Raw genomic sequence first — 23,996 nt, forward strand, 5'->3', positions numbered from 1 at the left:
TAACAATTATGTGCATTTAAACACTCATAAATATGCGATACTATGGCTTTTAAAAACATACGCTATAATTATATTTACAGAAAATTTTTAAAAAGAAAAATTTTTAAATATGAAAATATGAATTTACTAACGAGATAAATGAGTTTAATAAACGCAGATATACATGCATATACGTATTCCCTGTGTCTTTATATACACTTCATGAAAAGAAACTGTTATTTCCTTCTTGATTATTAAAATTGATGATTCAATTGCATTGATAAAGAAGTTGAAATTCTGCAACGATGTTTTTATTATGCATATCTATACAAAACCTTGTGTTGTTTGAATGAAAACTGGCTTGACTATAAATATATGATACAATCTGAAAAATGAATATGGAAATGGAATATCATTTTTTGTCCCTCATGCAGATTATAAAGGATATTTCTTACATAATGAAATGCTACTAATTTACAATGCGCAAGTTTAAATGTACAATGAGATAGCTTGAGATACATAGTTCCAGAATTACTTTTGTTATTCTTATACTCCAACTAATGTGTCATCCACTTGCATATTCCTTGGCATCCTTATTTTTTTCATTTTGAGCTCGTACCTCTTCCTCTGCAGGCTGTCAAAGTGTGGTTTAGATCTTCTTTGGACTGCCGCGACATGACAACATTTGTGAAACACCATTCCTCTATTTGCTACGCATTGTTCAAAGGTTCGCATAAGCTTAGTACCGTAATTAGGGACGCTGTAACGACCATGAAATCCCATTTTCCTGTTGTGGGCTCTGTTTTGATTTCTGAGTAAGATACGGGCTGCATAAAATTTAGCGAAACAGTGGTAACCTTTATCTCCTGCTAGTTGTCCCAAAGAGCAGCATGTTACGTCTTTGCTTCTGGTCAAACCTAGAGAAAAAGAGAAAAATTGATTTGAATCTGAAATTGGATCTGCAGAGTCATTTCACGTTAATGGAACCATTAGCTACTTTTGATATCTCGTGCAGTTAGCCAAAAACAGAAGATACGGGTCAAGTTCAAATCTTATAAATGTACCCTCAACTAACTGTTGGAAGTTGTGTGGCCAACACATCTACAATAGTCGTGATGGGAAGAGAACGTAATTTATCCGAATTAGAAAAAGGCATAATTATTGGCTCTTAAGCCTTAGAAGGCGCGTGATTTATGAATGTTTCCTGTACAACTCTAGAAAGACATACTGTGAACGGACTAACGGCACAGTGTCAACGAATATCAAACTGTAGAGCTCCAAGAGTCACTGACGGCAGATGGAGTGGCACCTTCGAAAGTTAGTGAAAACCGATTAGAGTAACTGTGTATTACTTCGCTATGCAAATGAACTACGAAGTGTATAGAAATGAGCTCAAGGCAACAGACAGTTCAACGAATATTCTTGCATATGGGACTCCTCAGTCATCAGGTAGTATTAATACAGATGCTCACATGAATACATCAGCGGGAGTGTTTGTAGTTTGGGCAGCCCACAGAAATTGGACCACATTGGAATAGCAAAAGGCTACCTTCGCAAATGAACCCCAGTTTGTGTTCAATCGAGTAGATGTGAGGTGGCTTATCCGGAAACAAATATCGGAACAACTATTTGGAAATATGATTCGGCGAAACATAGGACAGTAGTGGCAACGCCCTTGTTTTGGGATGTTTTTCTGGCACTCGTTGGGTCTCTGATAACTTCTACTTGCAATTGATTTTGATACATTGCTGCATGCTTCCTGATGCAGTATAATCCTTTACGTTGAATATCTTCCGTGATAGAAACGGAATGTTTCAAAAGGATAATGCGATTTCCCATAATAATAAAATATTAGATTGAGGATCATGAGAAAGACTTCTACGCACTTTCTTGGTCATCAATTTCACAAACCTTAACCGTATCAAAAATCTTTGGAGTCATCTTTATAGATGTATTCGGCAAATAGATCCTCTATCCAATATTTATTCCAGCTTTTGGATTCCCTGCAATCTACATGGTTTCAGATTTCCACATTACAATCTTTCAGAACCTTAGTGTACCGTTTCTATAGCTTCTACATGCAGCTAAAGGATGTAAATTACATCATGAGGTGGATAGTTCTAATAATATAACTCGATTGTGCATACAAATATTCTTGTAAACTGAAAATGAATATAGGATATTACTGTTAAATAATTCATTTAGTAAATTGTATTGATGATGCAGAATTATAAGCAACAAATATCTTGAATCTATTTGCTTTGTTACTAAACGGTTTTTATTAGCAGCTTAGATTAGTCAGGGAGAAATTTATAAAACTGAGAGGGGATTAGTTTCAATGATGATTGAGTAACTATATCCCATTTATAGCTGAATATTCACACTTTAATCTACTTCACGCAATGAATTTTTATTTCCTTCTTTTCGATCATTACCTTTGATTCTCTTTCTGCATATAAAATTACATCAGTTGGCTAATAAAAAAGTTATTCAAAGGCGAAAATAATTCCGACCAAAATATATAGTTTTCTATAAAATTCTTTTATTACATGTTATATTTAATTGCTAAAAAATATAGCTCGCATATTACAGCTGCATTACACAACTACTATGAGTGAAATAAATTACGTTTGTCTAACCTTCCATTCAGCAGTACGCTTATCTGTAATTAGAATTTTTTCCATGATTAATCTTTAATTAAACCTTATGCAAGAGAATCAAATTTTAAAATTCATTTAGCAATTCTCAAGGAACTCATAGTAATTCTTGATGAAAAATATGTGTCTACAATGCTTCTTCCAAAAATTTTGCACATCGCGATATCTAAACCGATTTTACTACAGCCATGTTTAGCATACTGTTGAAATTATACTAGGAATTGTTTCCTTTATCTTCTGAAGGCCATTAAAAAGTGACCGAAGGAAAATACGCCCAATCAACATATTTTTATACATAATCAACAAAAAAAAAAAAAAAAAAAAAAAAAAAAAAAAAAAAAAAAAATCTGTAATCTGTGGTTAACGACTGAAAGGAAAACAACAGCGTGTATGGTCAAACATAACCTTTCTTGATTCGATGAATTATCACCTTTATAAGTGTCTGAATAAACTTTTAACAAGACAGACAAGGAAAAAAAGTTGAATGAAAAGTTATTTCTTGGAGCACAGCTAAAATTTAACAAAATTCGCGGCTTGCTGGGGTTTTGTATCTCAAATATTTAAATAAGTACAATACGCAATCTAACTTTCCCCCTGCTAACTAACTCGGCTCCAACTTATGGGAGATTTTAAATTTGCGCTCTAAGAGATACAAAATTCATTCATCAAATCGATAGAGCGGCTAGATGGGAGGCTTGTCGTATCAAGCTATATGTTATACTACGTGGTTGCTCTAATACCCTCCTAAAAGTGAAAATTCGCCCTCTATTCAACCTCAAACTAATTTACCTTCTGATGAAGCCTGACGGAGCAAATAGAAGTACAGAAAACAATAAAAGTGTGAATAATGTATTATCTAAAATGAACCTTATAAGCTTACAAATTCATTGGCTCGAAATGTTCATAATTGTGGATAAAGAATAAATTTTTGTGATCTGTTTGGTACCATACTGAAAACACTTAATTAAACACTAAAATAGTTTACATATATGTAAACTGTTTTCACTTATACTCGCATGGTTGATAATAGATGACGTTGCTACGTAATAAAAATACTTTCAAACGCAAACTACAAAAATACAAACATAAACTACTAGGATAGTTTAAAATGAGATAAAGCCCTTTTTTAATAAGGGTGAATTGAAAATGATTAAATGAGTTTTGAATGCAAAAAAGAACATGTATTTTCTAAAGATTCGTGCATTTGGAACATACTGATACTCAAGCATATTATATTGTTACGGATTTTGTATTTAGTTAGCTATTTTTGATAGAATTGTAATTAAAATTGTTTTATTTCCCCGTAATGCAGCGCGTGACGAGTTTAATGAGAAAGCTACGGCGAAAAAGTAAAAGTACAGAAGGACATGCATTTAATAAATAGATATGTCGTAATTTATATTTAAATTGAAATAATGCAATTGTGTGTTAGCTGTAACTGTAATTCTACTTTTTTGCTCTCCAGAAACCTCGAGAAATTACGAGAAGCTTCTCGTGACTGATTAAAAAGGCCGGAGAAAAACATCTCAGTTCAGTTGCTTACTAAGTGTTTGTTGTTGTTTGTAGCGAATTCGCGGTGAGATCGGATTAGCTTTCTCTGCACTGTGTTCTAGTTAACGTTTTAGTAGTTTGTCTATTGTGTGATATTGTGATATTGTACGAATATCTGTTAGAAAAACATTTCAGCATTTTGTTTTATTCCTTGTGATAAGAATAATTTTTTTAAAAACTTTTCATCGGACTTGTGCATTCAATCTATTACGAACCTGTACGCACGCAACATTATTTAATTTTATATGACTTTTCACCATTTTATCATTTTATACCTCATATTTTTAACTGTCATAAGAAAGCTCTAGGCAGCGTTTTCACTTATGTTATAGTACGTGGTTAGGAGTTAATAAATTAACTCCTAGGAAACTATGGTCCAAAAGTGAATTACAAATATCAAGACCTAAAATCATCTTCGTCGGTGCTAACTGGCAAACTCTGAATTTATATTTCACCAAAAATCGTCATATCTTTCATCATGACATGTATCATACTCTGAAAATTAGATCAATGGTTGTGCCCAGTATCAGTGCTACCTCGGTATACGTCCACTTTGAAATACGTCCAACTTGCTACAAGTCCCATTTGGATGCATAAGGTTTTTAGAAATACGACTCGAGTTCGATAAGTCATCGCATGCAGTCTTTGGAGACAACGCTACGATTGCCCTGGGTTACTATATTGCAAGAATTTCTCTTGTGTGACATCTCTGACTCCTAGTCTGCTCAAAAGCATTTACTCCCTTTTTGTTTTCATTGACCTTGCGACTGCATATGAGCGTCAATACACTCCTGTTGCTACTATTCAGTAAGCAATTTGTTCTATAACTGCGAATTTTCAAGTAATTTTATGTTTTATGGCGTGCAGTTTTTGTAAATTAAAAAGGTTAAGCAATGAAGAAAATTGTTAGGATTACCATGAAAGAAGAGATTGATGAAAAGTCTGAAGATGCACACGTATCTGAGACTTAACTATTACGTACCGTATGGGGCATGTTAAATAGCATATTATAATACTTTTCAACGAAATGCGAAATAAAATTGCATTACAAAGTAAATGTTTATTTAACGTTATTAATTAAATTGCATTACAAAGTAAATGTTTATTTAAGTTACAAATTAAATTTAATGAGTAATGTGAGATGGGTGTTTTTGATAACTTCATGTTTATCTTTATTTTATTTTTAATTTTTATTTATTTTGGTCCGATGGTGTCTACAATTGTGAAAAACAAAGACGCTATTAAATCGGTTAACTTTGGGAGGGCGTAAAATCGATTACTAAAACAAAGGTGGGAGAGGTCAGGGCATGTTAAAAATTTGCTTTTGATCTGGATAGCAGGAAAACATTTATGTTCAATATCATGCGCAGTGCTTCATTTATGTACAATATATTGTCACCCACTGCATTTATATTTTAGTATTAAACAGTGATACAATAACAAAAATAGGATTTCTATATAGGCAAGAATTAATTATTTTTTCTTTATGTCTTATTATGAAATTAATTTCGGTATATGTCCAAGAATCTGGAACGGATTAATGACGTATACCGAGATAAACACTCTCGAACTGTACTTTTAACCTCTTACTCCACAAGAGTTTTGGTTCTCGCATTTCCGCTATATTTATCACTTAAAATTTTTCAGTATTGTAATGCAGTGATTCTCAAACTTCATTTTCTTTACGTCATATTTTTAAAATTAAAAATACTTTCAATTAGATAAATTTAAAATAATTTTACTTGGCTAATTATTTTTCATGCATCTATAATATATTTAATAAGAATAGCATACTATAATACTTTTCAATGATATACGAAATAAAATTGCATTACAAAGTAAATGTTTATTTAATGATAATTTACGAATTACTTTTAATGTTAAATTTGAGATTGGTGTTTTTAGATAACTTCATTTTTATTTTATTTTTATTTTTAATTATTTTTATTCTGTGAAAATACTACTGCTCATTCTAATACTCTCATTTCGTAATCCAGATTTTAAAATCTGGATCTTTTTCTCGTTTTTATGTTGGTCAAAGCCGAAAATTCGAATTCGCACAAATAAGATGTGGAATATTGTAATCATACAAAGCTTTTTTTCGGATAAGTATCTCTAAGACTAATCTAGCACTAAGTAATTGATTTTAAAATTAAATCTGAGTTATTGTGCACCAGAATTAGTTCTTCTACTTTCAAAGTTAATTCATACACCGACTTATCATTTATCACAAATGGATTTCGAACACAATCAAATTTCTTTATTATTAAATTTGGAAAGTAATGAGAACTTTTTTTGCTCTAGTATTGTCAAATTATCGATAACTATTTTATGGATTATTTTACAACACTCTTTTGGAAAACTCAAACTATTCTGAACTACCTTCCTGAGTTTTATTTTTCCATTAGGTAATTTTTACTTCCTTGTACGAAGTATTGTAATTGTCAAAATATATTTCAACGAAAATATACATTTTGACCTCTATCGAATGCAATTTAATGATATTTTGGTGTGACATCTGTACGTAAGGACAAAATAAAGGACTCTTACTCAAAAAGGGTTTCAAAAAGGATTTAAAATGGATTACAGAAGAGATTTTTTTCATGACCTCTGTACGTACGTAAGTGGTATACGTGGACATATGTGTCCCCTTTGTTATTCGGCTTAGTGAGCTCAGTTTCTTTATATGTTTGTAACTTGTGTATCTTTTGCTTTAAAAATGATTGAATTATATTGTTCTTATCTTCTGATTAAGATTTTTATGCCTTTAGTTAACCTCCATGCAATAAGTGTGGAATTATCAACATTTTAAAAGTTTTTAAATTGTGGCTAAGCCTAATTTTTGATTACGATAGCAGCCATGTTTGTTTACATTTGAAACTAAGCAGAATAGTGGATTTGGTGTCAATCTGGAGTAACTAAGCTTCGCAACAACAAAGTAAAGTCTTCTTTTATTATTGTAAATTAAATTATGCTTAATTCATTCTGTAATTATCATTTAAGTTATTAGCTTGTTTTTGCGTAAAAACTGTAATTTTAATTGTGAAAATTGTTTTATTTTTTAAATTGTTTTATCTGTACTTGGTGTTTTATGTTTTTCTAATCTTTCAGTTTTTATGGGAGTATTTTGAATTTTTATGTATTTTTAGATTGCCGCAAAGTGAGACTGAAATAATTAGTAGCGCATGCGCATTAAGTAAGCAGCGCTGATTCGTCTGAGAGGAAAACTGTTTCTTTTTTATTTGTTTACTTTCTTTTATGCATCGTTTAAGATTTATTATAATATTTGAATAGAACTTGTGGTAATTCTTCAGATGATAATTTTTTGTACATTCTGGGTTAAAAAATAAATCAGATGTAACGCTGTTAAGTGAAACTAGCGGCGAAGTGTCCCTATAGTAAATAAATATAGTGAACTTTAAAGAGTGCATTTATTCTATTGTGGTTTATGCGCTATCGACGAAGTAGATTTAATTAAAAATTCATTAACTGTTAATTCAATATGTTTAAATGAAATGCAGGAAAACAGCGAATAATTTAATATTCCGTAACGGAAAGTCATGTGGTGTACACATCAGATTTTCAATTTAGGCACGCGAGATACAACTTTCTCTTTGGACAACCACCTTAAATTCTGCGTAACAAGGATTCGTATTCAGGCTCCATAGCATGGCACAATTGACTAATTAGGCGTTTTTATTAATGATTTTGATTTTCTATAATTAATCATTTTAATAGTACATTGTTCCAGAACTATTTTCAATTCTGATGGTAACTATTTTGTAATCAGCGTTTCCTGATGCAAAAAATAATGGGTAAATAATATATTCAGTCATGTACTGTCACCGTATCATGTAGTCACCGTCTGTGCAGATGCCAATGTACAAATTCTGCAAAATTTTAATTTCTTGTAAATAGGAATACGTTTTCCTGTTGTGAAAACAGATTATTCACGACAACATAAAGATTGATTAATTAAATAATTTTCGTGATGATATAATTAAACACGCGATGAATCATGACATTTGAAAGTCGTGTTTTACAAATAGGAATTTCTGCTTAATTCACCAGTTTTACAGGTTTACGACAAGCAAGTAATATAAATTTTCAGCCAAATTATAAGGTTTTAATTTAAGAGAAATTGATTCAGGCAATTTATAATAAGCTAGCTGAGCTTTTTAATTAATACACTAAATTGCTTTCCAAAAACCTATACGTGTTTGGATCTGATAAATACTGATTTTTGAAAGCAACTTTTGTCTTCTGATGCAAATGAAGAAGGATTAACTAGCAAGTGATATTGTGGCTTGCTGAAAAACATAGCATTTTTGGATAATTCACAACTACATACCACACACTCGGGAATAGTTTAATCATTTTCCGTTGTATATGTAAATCTAGATTTTCAGAATTTGTGAATATACTTGCGATGAACATTGCATTTTTCTGGAAGAGGAGACATCTTTACTTGTACTGGGCTCTTGTTCGTTAAGCTTTATCTCTAAAAGGTGGTTCCTACTAGTTTTTATCTGAGCTAACGGAATCAGTTCTATGTGTTGACTAGCTCCGCTATGCCTGCAGTTCAGATTTTTCAACTTGCTGCCCTATGGGAAATAACTAGTTTTGGAGATGGGTCGGCTACGTTAGTTGTCTGTTAGCTGAGATAAACCCCAGTGTGGGGAACGGCCCTTAACATCATCGTTAACGTCGTTAAGTTTTTCTTTTTCTTATCCATTTGTTCATTTTACAAATTTATTCTAAAATAAAAGTATTTTGTCAAAAAATTAATATATATTATCCATTGGGATATAACATATTACCTTTGAATTCATTTTAATTAAGTTTGACAATACAGTTTGTTTCTATTGCAGATGCCAAAGCGAATATGAAAGCTGAAACCTAATCCTACGCACACATCAAGGGGCGACTACCGTCTGTCTAACACAATATAAGCTCTTGATAGACTGACAGTCTGCAGCTGTTGTCGTAGAAACGAGCTCTAACCCATTTCTCGTAGGAGTGTCTTCAAGAACTGCTTTCCAATTTGCATCTTGGCCTACCTGACGTAGGCCAACTGAGGTAGAGTTATTTGTAGGATTTTGAACATCATTTGGTTTAGGGATAATAAGTATTTGATTAGGTTGATTTGGTTTTGTATTATGCTTTTGCTGGGAGTCTGGTTTCTGAGGTTTATTTGCGAGTACTTCTAAAAAGAGTTTTCTCTGTTCGTGGGGTTATTTGTTCTGGGTTTTGGGAATTTTAAACATCTATGTTATGAGGCCATGTCAGAATTACTGCAACTTACACAAACTGGGTTTTCGATAAATCTTTTTTTTTTTTTTTGGACAAAGTGAAATTTTGTATTCTCCTGCGCATTTCACGCAGCGTGGCATAAGGAAACAGTTTTCTGAGGAGTGGTGCCATTTTGGGCAATTGTGACATTGTGGAATGAGATTTTTGTTTGTGTATCTTTGAACTTGAACGATGAAAAGTGAAATATGTGTGATATCATTGTTTTTCAATGTTAGGTGTAGGAAGGAGCATGTTAGTGGCATAGGCTGGCGGGTGCATATTCATGTCATTTGTACTACCTTGTGTACTGGGTAGCTTATATCTGATAAAATTTTCACTTATTTCTGAGGTGTCAGTATCTATAGGTAATCGGCGAATGACTACTTTGATCGGTTTTTTATGTTGTGCTTTGATAAGATAGTGTTCAATAGAATACGCCTTGAGATATCTGGTGAGTGCTTTTGATCATCTGAAGAGTTGGAAATAGAAATTCACCACTGACTTTGCTAAAGAATTTTGCTGAGGATTGATTAGCGAGTTGCTTTACGTAAATATTTAGTTTAATGTTAGCTGGTGGTTTAACCATTATAGGGGAACTGGCTTTTCTTTTGGTGTTAGAGGTGTTTGTTTCTCGAAAGATTCAGATTGAGTATAGACGTTATTTTCGGTAGCTGAATTATTGTTAGAATTAACTTGGTTTAAGGGGCTAAATTTATTTTTTGTGCTAATAGTATCCTTAGTTATATAATCTTTTTTCCCTATTTTATCTGCGCGAGTGGGTTTAATAAAACTATCATCTTAATTAGTATTATCATCTGAGTAATCAGAAATATCGTGTTTTTATCTTTTTCTAAACGTTAATATTATTATTACTAGAAGGGTTAGGAGGGGGGACGTTAGCACACTGAGATAATAAAATTCTTGCTTACCCGTGAGATATTCCTTTTCTTTCTTGAGGTCCCAAATGTTCTTCACAATAATTTCAGTGTATTTATTAGGAGCAGAGACAGGTCGATTTGCATCTAACTGAAGCTTCATCTCTTTAACATTGTCGATTTTGTTATCGACAATGCCAAAGATTAATTGTTTAGCTAATTGCAAATTAGGAAATTAATTTATTAATTTTAGCTAATTGCAAATTTTAATTTTAGCTTAATTATTAATTTTAGCAGTATTATTAATTTTAGCTAATTGCAAATTATGCTTGCGCACTCCAATCGGAAAAGAAATTTTCCGGAGGAAGAGCATCGCTAATCAACTTACGATCATGGCTCGCCACGAGAGCTAAGATAGAGCAACCTTCATGCACGGAGGCAGAAGGCAGAATATCCATCTTCGTCTCTCTACTATACATTTCGTACTCTAATCTACTATACTATACTTCTTCTCTCTACTATACATACTATTCATTTTGAAGTTTTTTCTCGATGCATAATATTCGCTGATATGACAGGTATAGCTTTGTTTGAGTTAAATACACAACTGTAACAGTCATGCGCATTTCAAATTTGCTGTTTTGGTTTCTTTCGGTGAGTTCAGGATTAAAAGTTCTGCGTTTTGGTTAAAACATCGAGTTCGAGATATGTTGCGACTGGTTCAGCGCTAGGGAGTTAGAACATATTGAATTACTTATCTGGAACTTATGTATGAGTATTCTCAGTGGCGTCTCGCGACGTTAATGTATAAGAAATCATACACCTACCATGTAAGGAAAAAACTTTGCTTTGCATAAAAACGGTTATACTATGTATAAGTACATACAAAATAATTTTTATTGCATCCATTCGTAAAATTTGATGGCATGCTTCAAAAATCTCAAGACGAACTAAAGTGCCGTGGTACAGCAGTTGAGAATCACTGCTGTACCGCGGCACTTTAGTGCGCCTTGAGATTGATTCACTTGAAAATCGCTGCTGTAATGCCTAGTACTAACAAACTGTTTGAATGTAACAAGTTCATACCCATTTTTGAAGCTCGAAACCTTTCAAGCAAAGCAACGATTTGGATTTCGCTGAGTGATATGCATAAAAAACAATATTTCTATTTGCATTATCTTTCCCCTGGCAGAAGAAATGATAAGCATTCACAAAAGTCTTATATTACCTGTTCTGAGGGGTAAATTAAGGTCTATTGCATCTTGCTGTCTATCATCCGATCCGCTACCTTCCAGTTCCTCCATTTCACCTGTTATTTTTGCTTGCTGCTCTTCATCCAAGCTACTTAAGTAATCTGGAAATAAAATGGGCGAAGAAATACTAAATAAGACATGAGTGAAAAAGGCTAGTTTTAAACTTGTGGTCTTATTGAAATTTATTAAATGGTAGGATATCGATATATGCTAAAATCAGTAAAAATTTCTGTATCTCCCGATTTCTGTATCTCGCCTCATCAATGAAATGGCGCTAATTTGGGATAAAAGGTTTTTCTGGATAGTTGATAGTTTTTATTTTCGTCGGCAGAGTTTTTATTCTAGCTGCCAAAATTAAATAAATAATACGGAAAATCGTACAGATTATTAAATGTTAAAACTCATAACATGATTTTATACTTCACAAAAAATAATAAATAACATTTTAAAATTACAGTATTTATTATCGCATGAAAATAAAGAATTTCTTAATATTGTGCCATATTGTCTCGGGGTGTCCGCCGATAACATCGCGGCAAAAACATCGTGGACGAAAACGTCGCGGAGAAAACAACGCAAGGTGAAAACGTCGTGCTACAAAACATCGTGGGAGAAAACATCGCAAAGAGAAAACATCGCAGTTCTAAAACATCGTGGTACAAAACATCGTCGTAGAAAATAAAACGGTTCAAAAACATCGCAGTTTAAAAACATCGTCGTCGAAAATATCGTGGTAAAAATAAAGTATCTACAAATCATCGCATGACGATAACATCGCAGACATGCTTTTTTCAGGTTTTAATAAATGTAAATGGATATTCCCATAATGATTTGTGAGCGCAAGGTGTAAAGAAGGATAAATTTTACTTTCACATATTTTATTAACTAATAAATTTTTGCTGAAAACGTAAGAAGGAAACTTAAGCATAGAAAATTAAATGTAACTTATAGATTATACTTTTCATGAAATATTACCAGTAAAAACTTTATAAAAATGATTTATTAATGGCCTTTGTTAGTTAACTATGTCGGTTTAAAATTCTATTAAGTGCTATAAGTTGCAATAATTTTTTATGCTTAAGTTTCCTTTTTAGTTTCTCAGCAAAAATTTATTAATTAATAAAAAATATGAAAGTAAAAATTATCCTTCTTTCCATCTTGCGCTCACAAATCATTATGGGAATATCCATTTACACTTATTAAAGCATGCCTGAAAAAAGCATGTCTGCGATGTTATCGTCATGCGATGATTTGTAGATACTTTATTTTTTACCACGATATTTTCAACGACGATGTTTTAAACTGCGATGTTTTTGAACCGCTTTATTTTCGACGACGATGTTTTTGTACCACGATGTTTTAGAACTGCGATGTTTTCTCTTTGCGATGTTTTCTCCCACGATGTTTTGTAGCACGACGTTTTCGCCTTGCGTTGTTTTCTCCGCGTCATTTTTGTCTGCGATGTTTTTGCCGCGATGTTTTCGGCTGTAACCTGTCTCGGATGTCTAACTGCTTATAATATTGTCGCGGTGATTTTAAAAAATTCGTTGTGCTTAGAATGAAGCTTCATAACATCATGTACGAGCATAATATGAATATTTCTTGGGATATCTTATGAAAGCCTGGAACTCTGTCAGCTTTCATGTAATATTCTTGCTCTGCGCCTCGTCTTTATCTTCACCTCCTGGCTCCTCATTATCTTCCTCTTTTCCCAATACATATCCGATTGTTTCGTTCTCATCTTGAGAGAGTGTAACAGAGATAGAATTATCTAGTTAGATCCATCCAAGCCTGCACCTTATCTTTATTAACTCTAATCATCTCTGAATCTGGAAGTAAATTCGAGATGTCTGGCACGAGCACTATACGTATTTTACAACCAAAAGAATCTTTGTCACTCGATTCGTCATCTATTGATATGATCATAGGCCACAGTTTACACCAACAGCGAAGTAAAATATATGCTTTATATCCTTCCAGGAAAGGGATAAAGTAAATATAGTATTCTTCAGAGTGAATTGTTTTTGAAAAATCATGGACACTGCTTTCAAAGTTCACACATGGACGCATAAAAAGGGATACTTAATTTTTTATGTCTTGGATAATTCCTTGATTCACTAGTTGGAAAAGGCTTGAAACACCGTGCGGCAGAAACATAACTTAAATGTTCTCAAAATTTAATTCTTCAGACTGTTAGTCCATTATATACTTTTTTTTTATCTCATAAGCTTAAATTTCAGATTTAAATATAGATTTTCAGAAGAACCGCTATTTTCATATTGCTGATAAACTGGGTCCGGTTACAAGGGATTTTCCTACATATCAAATAACATTAATTTTTTCATACAAATACATACTACGTTAATGAAAGAACCTGATTTCTTTTAGATCAAATAAAGCAACAGAGAAGGAAGAAAGTTCATCTTCGTTTCAAAATTTATAAAATTCTTTTTTACGTGAGTAAAATGCGTTTATTTAATATGAAAGCTTTGCTCAGAAACTAGTTTTAAAACTGAATTAATCTAAATTTTGGTAAAGTCTAAAACTAATTCTGTTATTTAAAATCTCCTCTAGGAGCTAACATTAAAATCTAATAACTGTATTTAAGTAATTTTTAAAACTACTTTTAATATTTTAAAACTTATTTAAAAAAAATTTTTTTCCCGAAATTCTGATAAAATTCATGCTGTTTACATTACATTAAGATTACTATAATACTGATGTCCCAAACAAATCTTTTTTAGTAAAGCTGTTACACTAAGTTAAGAGTTTTAGTTTTGTACCGAATGCTTTTAATAATAAATTTAGCATTAGTAGTCTTTTTGAAATTTTATTGATGGGATTAAAACTTAGTTGACTTAGAATTTTTTTATCAAATTGTACACAGTGAACTGCTAATTGCTTAGGAATAAATGCTGAAGAAGCAACGAATAATAAGCAACAGAAATGGGCTTAATCTGAGGAAATTTGCAGAAATCTGGTTTCGAAGGTTAAATAAAATTTTACTTCTCAGATAGAGTGAGCATAACAAAATATATATACATATGTTTGAGAACAACGGAGAGAAATTCGAGAATATTCTAAAAGAAAACGAAGGCGTTGGCGTCATCTGTTAGCCGAAAAGTTAACGAAAAGTGACTAAGAAACCACTTTTTGGGAAAGCTGACGATAAATTGGGATTATCTGCCAGAACTGAAAGACTTTTGTTTGGATGAGAAACGACTGAATCAATCTATTTTACCAACGAAAGACGGGGTTTATTATATATATATATATATATATATATATTATTTCTTGATTAATGATTATGAGCAATAGAAATTCTTTTTTCTTGACATTAAAGTCTCATACTCGCCATGTAGGCAATGTAGGCATACGCTTCTTTTTTTTTTTTTTTTTTTTTTTTTTTTTTTTGTCATTTTCGCTTCCGTAGCTGAGGAAGAAAGATTTGTTTAGCCATCGAAACTATAATCCTCACGCAAAATTTGTTAGATTTATGCTTAGGAGGCAATTCTTGCAAGTTTCCAAAACTTTTAATGTTCAAAGAGTAGATATTTTATCTCTTAACATACTAATAAAAGTAGTTCTTGCTCTTCAGTTCTAAATATTAAATTTGTAAACTAATAATAATGGTTATATGAAATCTATAAATAAAATTAGAAAAGACATGTTTTCCAGAAATGACTTTAATCATTGCTTTGTTAGAGTGTACATTTTTCTAAAAAATACCCTTTTGGAACATTAGAAATGGAATCGTTTTGCAGTATTTCATCTGTTAAGTTACGTTTTTCTCCATTACCGTGATGGGCTCGATGCCAAACGTACGGGCTGTCTCCATGGGTTTTTCGCGATTTTCACCGTGTGTAACGTGTATACGAGCCACTTTCCCTTAAAAAGCCCTCCGCGAATGGATCTTTTCCCATAGGCTGATAGCCCTAGTGTGATTTGCGATAGTCAACTAAACCAAACCAAACCAACCCAACTATCGAACATCATTGCATCGCCTTGGCAAGCCTATAAGGTATTTCTCCCACTTATTAGCGTGTCCTTCGTGGTGTAACGGTAGCACACTGGGCCGGTATCCAGAGGTCCGTGGTTCGATTCCCGGCGAAGGCGGTCGCATATTTTTCATCTTTGCTTGCTTTTAAAAAAATCCTAATGACTACAAGCCTTGCCACTAAAAATAAAGCAAGGTCTTTATCTTCCTCATAGCCTTCCGTTTAATCAGTTCTTAATGTGTTACCATAAACCGAGTCAGTTTTCCTCCGAAACATTTCCGCAAAGACATCTCTTCCCCAAGCAGATACATCTCGTGAACTTTGCAGCACCCATACAGAGAAACAAGCAAACAGAATGTTGCCATTCGGCAAAAAATATTTGAGTTATAATTCGATTTTTGTCAGTTTTAATTGTTCAACATACCGGGCGATTTAAAATCACTAAACGCCTTTTTTAATAATTAAGTTTTTATTTTACATTTTAGTTATATATCCAATTTATTAAAATGCTTGCAATGTTATTAAAATTGCTAAAATGTGTTTTTAAGGCCATATGTTATAGGCTTAATAAAAAATCGCTTAATTTATAAAGTGATTTTGCCTTTTACGAACTTTATTCATTCCTTTCGTTCGATTGCACCAAAAAGCATCCCCATATAAGGTGAATTCCTAGAAACTGTTATGCTGCATTTTATCAAAAATTATCCATCGTCGGATCTTATAAATGCTCGTGACCTTTGGGTGGTTAATGTTTTCTTCCTCACTCGCACATACCAAAAAACGCAAATCCTGACACATGACCCGACAGATTCAACGTGATTAATCGACTATCGCTATCATTCGTCAAGGTTGATGTTATACGACGCTTACATTAACCTTGCCCAAAACAAGACAAAAAGAAATTTTTAAGTGCTTCATTGACAGAGACGGAAAGCAATCAGATTTTCTAAATCCAGTATTTTTAACGGAAATTCGTCAACTGGGAAGTTTTTAGTGCTTTTTATGTTAAAGAATTTAAGCGAATTTAGTTAGTTAATTTTACGTGACAATTATTTTAGGTTTACTAACAGTTAATTTAAACAATTAACAATTTACAATTTCTTTGATTCTCTTCCCATAAATTAACTTTCACCAGAAGGTTATGCAAAAGATATTTGCAGCATTCGCAAGCTGCTCTAGTGCAGAGTTTAAAAGCTAGCGAAAATTAACTGCAACTCATGCAATGTTGAGTGAAGCCTTGCTGTCGTTAACTGCTAGCGCCGATCTGTTTAAGAGTTAGTATTTGTCAGATGTCACGTGGATTCTGTTTCCCATTCATGACTGGAAAGTACCCCATATATAGTATATATCGGATATTATCGGGTTAAAACTTCTTGATTCAGAGACGCAAACATTTATAATTATAAATTTCAATGTAAGTTGTCTTTTTTTCTGCCTTCTAAATTTTACCACAGCAGATAAAAGCATGTAAAATGCAGAGATAGTTTACTTCTTATTTATGACTAGCAAATATTTTTTTTCAAAATGACAGGTATTAAGATAGAGCCTTAAATAACAAATAAGATATTTTATCTTTCCTTTCCGCATACCTTCGTTGTTTAACTGGAAGTACGCTCGACGCGTATTCGGGAGGTCCAGAGTTCGAATTCCGGCGACAGCACTACGGATTTTTACAGTTTCTTAACATAAAAAAAATCAAAATGACGAGGTGAATCTCGAGCTAAAAAGGTGGTGGAAGATAATTAATTAATCACCACTAGGGTTTGGCGATTGAGTTCTCTAATACTCAGTCGCCCTTTAAAAAGGGGAGTATATAGGGTATTTTCCCCTTCCTTTCTGTTTGCCTTCGTGGTGTAACTGGGAGCACGTTCGATACGTTGTCAGAAGGTCCAGAGTTCGAATTCCGGCAACAGTACTGCACGTTGTTCACGTTCCAGCATCACTATAACCTAACGACTCTACAAACCAAGTAATTAAATCAGCTATCTATTGGTAACTATGCATTATGTCTGATTCCTGTTAAAAAGTAAGCTTGTTGCTTGGATATCCTTGAAGAGTTTCTGAAATAAAATGCAAATATGATCAAGTTTCTCTTAAACATCACCTACGCTTTTTCTACAAGGTAGACAGACTTTGCATTACTTTTCCATATAAGATTATATGCCGTAATACCTTTCTTAGACAGATTACCTGTCTTAAGACAAATGATAAAAGGCTAATCAAATTAAAATTTTCCGAATTTATTTCAAAAGGTGGTCTTACTGTAATAATACTTTTGGCTTTGGGATTATCTCAAAAGCATTATTTATGGCGATAATCTAAACAATTTGGCGGAACTGAAAGATGCGATACATCGACATGTCCGAAATATTCCTCCTGATATGCTGAGAGCTGCTGTTGAGAATTCAGTAATACGATTTAACTAGCTTTCAGAAAATGGTGGACGTCACATTGAACATGCTTTGTAATACGTTTAAAAAATGATCAAACACATTTTAAACCGATATCTTCATGTCTTATTACGTTTAACAAACAGCACCATTTTCCCCCTGGTGGTGAGTTTTTGAAGTTTTTTTTTTTTTTTTTTCGAGGAAAATAAATTCCCATGGCCCGCCTATACACGATTACCAAGTTTGATAACATTTGTTCCAGTAGTTTTCCTTTTGTGACCATTTCAAAGTGGAACTTTAATTATAACCTCCCTGGAATATATATATATATATAGATTGATCGTCACCTTTACGACGTCAAGAGTATGAATAATTGTATCAATAAAAACGCTTGCAAACGTTTTGCGTGAGCTTTAATTTGAGGTAAATTGAGTAGCAATACATAATTATCCGGGAACATTCATCTCGCAGAGCGTGCTTTTTAGGAAATAAATTCTATTCTTTTTAAGACATGTGACTGCAGCAGCACCATACCTGATCTTTGTAACAAAGGAATAGGCCCTCTAAAATTTTTAATAGCATTAACGTGGTATAACAAAATAAAATGTTAATTATCAATATTAATGAATTTTTTATAAGGAATAAGTTCTACGACAATTAGCGGGGATGCCTCTTTCGTTGCTCGTGTCATTTGAATTTAAAAATTTTCGTGTAAAATGAAAAAAAAAAAAAATTGCAAAAATGTTCAATTCTTTGAAAGAGACAGAGATAAGGTTCTAGCATAATCCCATTTACAGCATATTAATTTTTTAATCTGTCATTATTTAGCGTAATATGCAATTAAACTGTTCGTCAAAATTAAAAAATAATCTGAGAAAACATGCTTACTGTTTAACGTTACCAATGAGCAACGGTGTAATTATCTAAGCAATTTTGTGCGACTGAATTCAGAATTGGATTTTTGAGCATACATAGATTACCATAAGAATCTATGCGAAGCAAATAGCAAATTATGCGACTGACATTATATTGCGAAAAGGAACCAAACTGAAACTGTGGTATGTAGAGTTGTTTAAAACTGGGGTATGTAGAGTCGTTTAATGCTGTTTCTGACAGTTAGATTATTAGTATTCATTATTTAGTTCATTCAAATTAGCTAATTTATTCAATTCATTCAAATAATCAGCGTTCATTAGCTATGACTCAAGGGATTATTCAAGTGAAGCCAAAAGTGGCGGTTAATTGATAGACTTGGAGAAGAGGTAAACATAAATGCGGGGGCAAGATCTGATCATCCTCCAAGTGTCATATCAAGAACTTAAAGCTGCTTTCTAAGAAATTAATCCGTTAGTAGACAGCTTGGTCCAGGGTAGTCAAGAGCAGCAGCTACATCCAAAGATGCACTACGAGCTCGAAAATGTCAGTGCCAGCTCGAAAATGTAAAGTGGCTAGAAGAGAGTACGTGTAGATATTTATGTTGCTACAGAACTCGAATCAGCCATTTTATTGTTGCGCAGAGTTTTTTCAAGAGTATTTTATATATTTTATAAGAGAAAACCAATGGTTTGTGTCCTTTCTCTTCGTGTTTCAGAGGGGTCTGTTTAGTGTGATATTGTCATCATGTTCAGTGGTGACACGGAATATAAGAAGTGTAGTCCAGATGTAGACTGAAATGTGATTTGAGACGCACTTTTATGTAGAGGGAGTAAGGAACTTTTAACTTGCCTTCTCTTGTTCATGAAGGATCGTTTTTACGGAAACATTTTTATGGTTTAAAGTGCAATCATAAGAAATGGCCTCACCGAGCTGCATATCATCTATGAAGGTTACTGTAACCAGTTGCAGATATGTGAATAAAATCACAAATATGTTGAAAAAATCTTAGAAAAGGCTGTTTAAGGGTGTTATTTGCCCATATGTTTTGCTACGGGATGGCAATGCTCACCTGCATTGAGCATGTCAGGTGTCAGAATGCTTAGAAACAGAATACGGAATACATTTATCGTTTGAATTGCCAGACTTATTCACCATACTTGAACTGATTAATTTTGAGCTTACTCACCATATTTGAACTTATTAAGCATACCTGTCGCATTGTAACACGACAAATGTCTTCGCGGATCCTCCAAAATCTGAAAAGGGCACTTTTAGAAGACTGGCGTGCAGTTCCACAAGAATTTATGAACAGACTAGCGAATTCTATGAAATCAATATGTAAGATTTACCTTTCTAACAGAAGTGACCGTACTCCATTAAGATTTATTACAAAACAGAGGAGATCATGGTTCAAACATTTTAAAATTTCCATAGGTTTGATTTTAAATTGAATATTTTGAAATTAAACATCTAGCAAACAGAATAACTTATGTTAAATAATGCTTTTGTATAAAATGCTATTATTTTCAAACAAGTTTAATTTTGCCAATATTCTTTAATTTTCACGAGCGGTGTGAATACAGTTGAAATTGCACCCGAAGAAAAAGTTGTTTTCAAAACGTTTGCAGAAGCAATTTCGATTTTCATTGGAATTTGGAAAGAATTCGTATTTCAATTTGTTTTATTGATTTCAAATAAATATTACGAGTAAAAAAGTTTTAGTTTTGGCAATTTCTCTAAGTGACAAATATAATTAAACAAAGAATGTGCATTAAACGTTTGCTTTCGGAATGGAATTTCTGCTGCAAAAACTTTTAAGCGTAACATTTTATCCCTCCCCTCCATTAAAGAAATTTTTGAGTAATATAAGATATTTAGAGAAGACAGAGATTGCATCGAATCATGATCTGCTTGCCTATCCACTTCAGCTAACACATCGAACTAATCAAAGATATTTAGTGCTTAAAAATCGTCACTCGCTAGTTAGGGATATTATTTATTGAGCTATCATATCACTTGGATACAGTCAAGCATTTTTGTTAGATTTTTTTAAGGCTTGCAGGCCGTAACTTCTCGAGTTGTTCGAAAAACGATGAACTTTTTTCAATGTACAACAGAGTTTTTAAATGACTCAGGAGATGCTTTTTCAAGGCGATTCTTTCATAAAACATATTTTTATCTACGCTTACCTATGTTCCTGTCACAGAGATCGTTCAGCTGTCAAGAGAATACTCATGAAAGGTGATGGAAAACCGAATCTAGCACGTCAGAGTGAGTCAAAATTCAAGATAATATCAGCTGTTTAGTGGTGGTGTGTACCATAAATTTCTACTAATTGGCCAAATTATTAATAACGAATATTATTTGAGATTTTTGTGCACTGAGTAATTTGAATTCTTTAATTCATACAAAATGGCATGAATTCTGGTGAGGTAACTCATAATTTTGCTTTACAATTATGGACTTGTTCAGAATACTTTTATTGTTTATGAATCATGGCCAAATAATCAATAAATACGGCTCTATAAACTTCGTCTCCTGATATGCAACCGAGAATCTTTTCCACCACGGATAAAATTACCACTTTGAAGTCCTCGTTAAGATTTTGATGCAATATAAGAAAATCCTTTGCAAGGACTGAAAGGTTTCACGGAAACTACTTTTAAATGTACGTAGAGAATAGGAAACAACGTTGGGATAGGAGCAATACAGTCTGAGAAAATTGCTTAACATTTTTATAATAAATACTGAAGACTAAATTGAAATCTCTCGTTTAATAGAATCGTTCCCGACATTTTTTTGAATACATCAGTAACCTTATTTTCCACTGTACTTATTTTGGAGTGTATTTTGAATTTCGTTTTACTAAATATTTCGAATATAGTATTTAAACTGGTGACGAGGAAAGTATTTAAACCTAGGCAAGATAGTTGCCTTGAAAATTGTTCTGTAACTAATTAATTGGGTGAGATCAAACTTTGCGAAAATTACTAGTAATTAACAAGCGTACAAGTTTCTCGAATACGGTGAATTACTAAATGAAATTTTTAATACAGATATATAAAATGTTTCTAGAAATTCTTTTATACTAATTTCAGCAAATTGTATGTCAAGATGGTCATGGATACATGAAAATTTGGTGTCTAAAGAAGTCACATTAAAAATTTCATATTTTAAAAACGTAAACACAGTCTTTACAAATTCTTATTGTGCTATGTGGAAGAATAAAATGGCATGCCAGGGAAAGTGAATTAATAAGAATTTGTCAACGGAGACACATACAAACTTCTTTTTTCCCTTACATTAGATTACAAACTCACTTTTAAATTGACAGTTTACAGTAGGTTCGAAACGGGTTTTAGCTTTGTGTTTTCTTAAAATAATCTTACGGGTTACAAAAATATTTAGTGAAAGGCAGGCTATTTGAATAAAATAGCTAAAGATACAAATTCATGAGATGTGAAAAATATTAATACTACTGAAGATCTGTGTTAGTGATTAAGACTGCTGAATGCTGCTAGTTCGACACAGCTTTAAAACCAGGCGATTGAGTTGGTTGCATAAGTGAGTTTTGTGATTTTTACCATGTGTAATGTAAATATGAGCCAATTTCCTGCTGGAAGTCCTCCCTGAGAGTATTCGTCCTTTTAGGCAGTTAGTTTTCATTTGCTTTGCCGTACTATATGTCTTATCATTTCTATCATACTGCTAAAATGAATTCATTATTAATTTAAATAATTATATTGCATGAGAAAACTATAAAAAAGTTGTAATGAGCAAATTAATATTACAGTATAACACACTGGAAGGTTTATTATTAAAGTTTCATAAAATTGAAAAATGTAAAATCATAAAATTAAAAAAAATATATAATCTAATCTTAATATGCATATTTCATTTTTACATTTTGAAAAAATTTTAAGCTAAGCAATCGAGTTAAACTATGAGTTTAACAGTTAGTCCAGCAGAAATTAAAAGTAAAATTCTTATTCTGGCAGGACATCAAATCCGTTAAGCGAAAGAAAATAAACAATTCTCTGAAGGCTTTAAAAATTAGCTAAAATTGTATATCTAAAAATTAAGAATTGTTACAGAGAAAATCGTTAAAACCTACCATCAAAGTAATTGAATCTAACTTCTGACGAAACCTGTGTCACGCAAATAACAGAGGGCACAATGCATAGCAAAATAACCAGGTAGAAATGCATTTTTTATGCTTTCTGGATTCGGAGATATCCGTTCCCTGCAAATGCCAGTTGCGAAAAGGCACCTTCAGGCATTTTTCATTTTATAAATTTACAGTTAGAGGGCGATAGTAGTCAGTTTCTATCATTACGAAAGATCCATTCAAACATTTATCTAAGATTACAACTCCTCTAGTTGTTTGTGGTGACAGAGACGTTCGTTCGTTAGTCAACGGAGAACATGCGCTGGTTTTCCTTTTCCAACGCGAAAAATAGTGATGAAAATTACGATATATCATTTTAACACTTATTTTATTATTAAAAATGAAAAAAAAAAGATTAAAAATATGTTTTTATATGCTGTATTTTGTTTTCTCCGTTTTTATTTACCACTAATTTATATTTTCAATTAAAAATAAATTTCAAGTTTGAATTTTAAACGTTTTATACTATTCCAAGGGCACATAAAAACGTTTTACCTGTCCAACGTTTTGCTGTTATATTAGCGTGTTTACCCGATAACCTCAGATTGAAATGATAATAATATTATAAAAACTAAGCCTATCAAATTTAGTTCCGATGAAGTGCAATTTCACTTTGCGCTGTCCAGGCTATGTAAAAAGAATAAGATTCATTTTCGTGTTTCAGTTTTTCTTTTTGCTTGTAACATGCATTTTGTTTTGTAGGAAAAGGAAATTTCACAAAAGAAATGGCTGTAGGCTATTTAGAAAAAGCGAAAGTGGGAAATTTTTATTTTAATAAAAAAGGATATGGGCAGTTCTATTTTATAAACAGGTTAAATTCGTTCTTATTTGACTTGATTAAAACAAATAATGTGTTTTGAAAACAAGCTTATTAGCAATAAATTATTCACAGACGAGATTTTTTTCAATGTACTAGAATGGAAAATAAATTATAAAAGCTAATGCAATTCATTTTCC

The 23,996-nt window shown here is 32.5% G+C and overlaps 1 protein-coding gene across 1 annotated transcript; it reads right to left on the bottom strand.

Annotated features, from left to right (window-relative positions):
* Nucleotides 1–274: 274 nt before the first annotated feature.
* On the bottom strand, nucleotides 275–23,145 carry LOC118187945 (uncharacterized). Its single transcript, XM_035358249.2, has 3 exons — nucleotides 22,986–23,145; nucleotides 11,583–11,708; nucleotides 275–896 (listed from the first exon to the last, which is right to left on the bottom strand). The coding sequence occupies exons 1-3, from the start codon at nucleotides 23,077–23,079 to the stop codon at nucleotides 526–528; spliced, it is 591 nt and encodes a 196-aa protein (XP_035214140.2). The 5' UTR covers nucleotides 23,080–23,145; the 3' UTR covers nucleotides 275–525.
* Between the last annotated feature and the right edge of the window lie 851 nt (nucleotides 23,146–23,996).

Source organism: Stegodyphus dumicola, chromosome 4 (genome assembly GCF_044657685.1).
Source record: "Stegodyphus dumicola isolate Sdum_Otavi_A_Nest chromosome 4, ASM4465768v1".
Lineage (NCBI taxonomy): Eukaryota > Metazoa > Arthropoda > Arachnida > Araneae > Eresidae > Stegodyphus > Stegodyphus dumicola.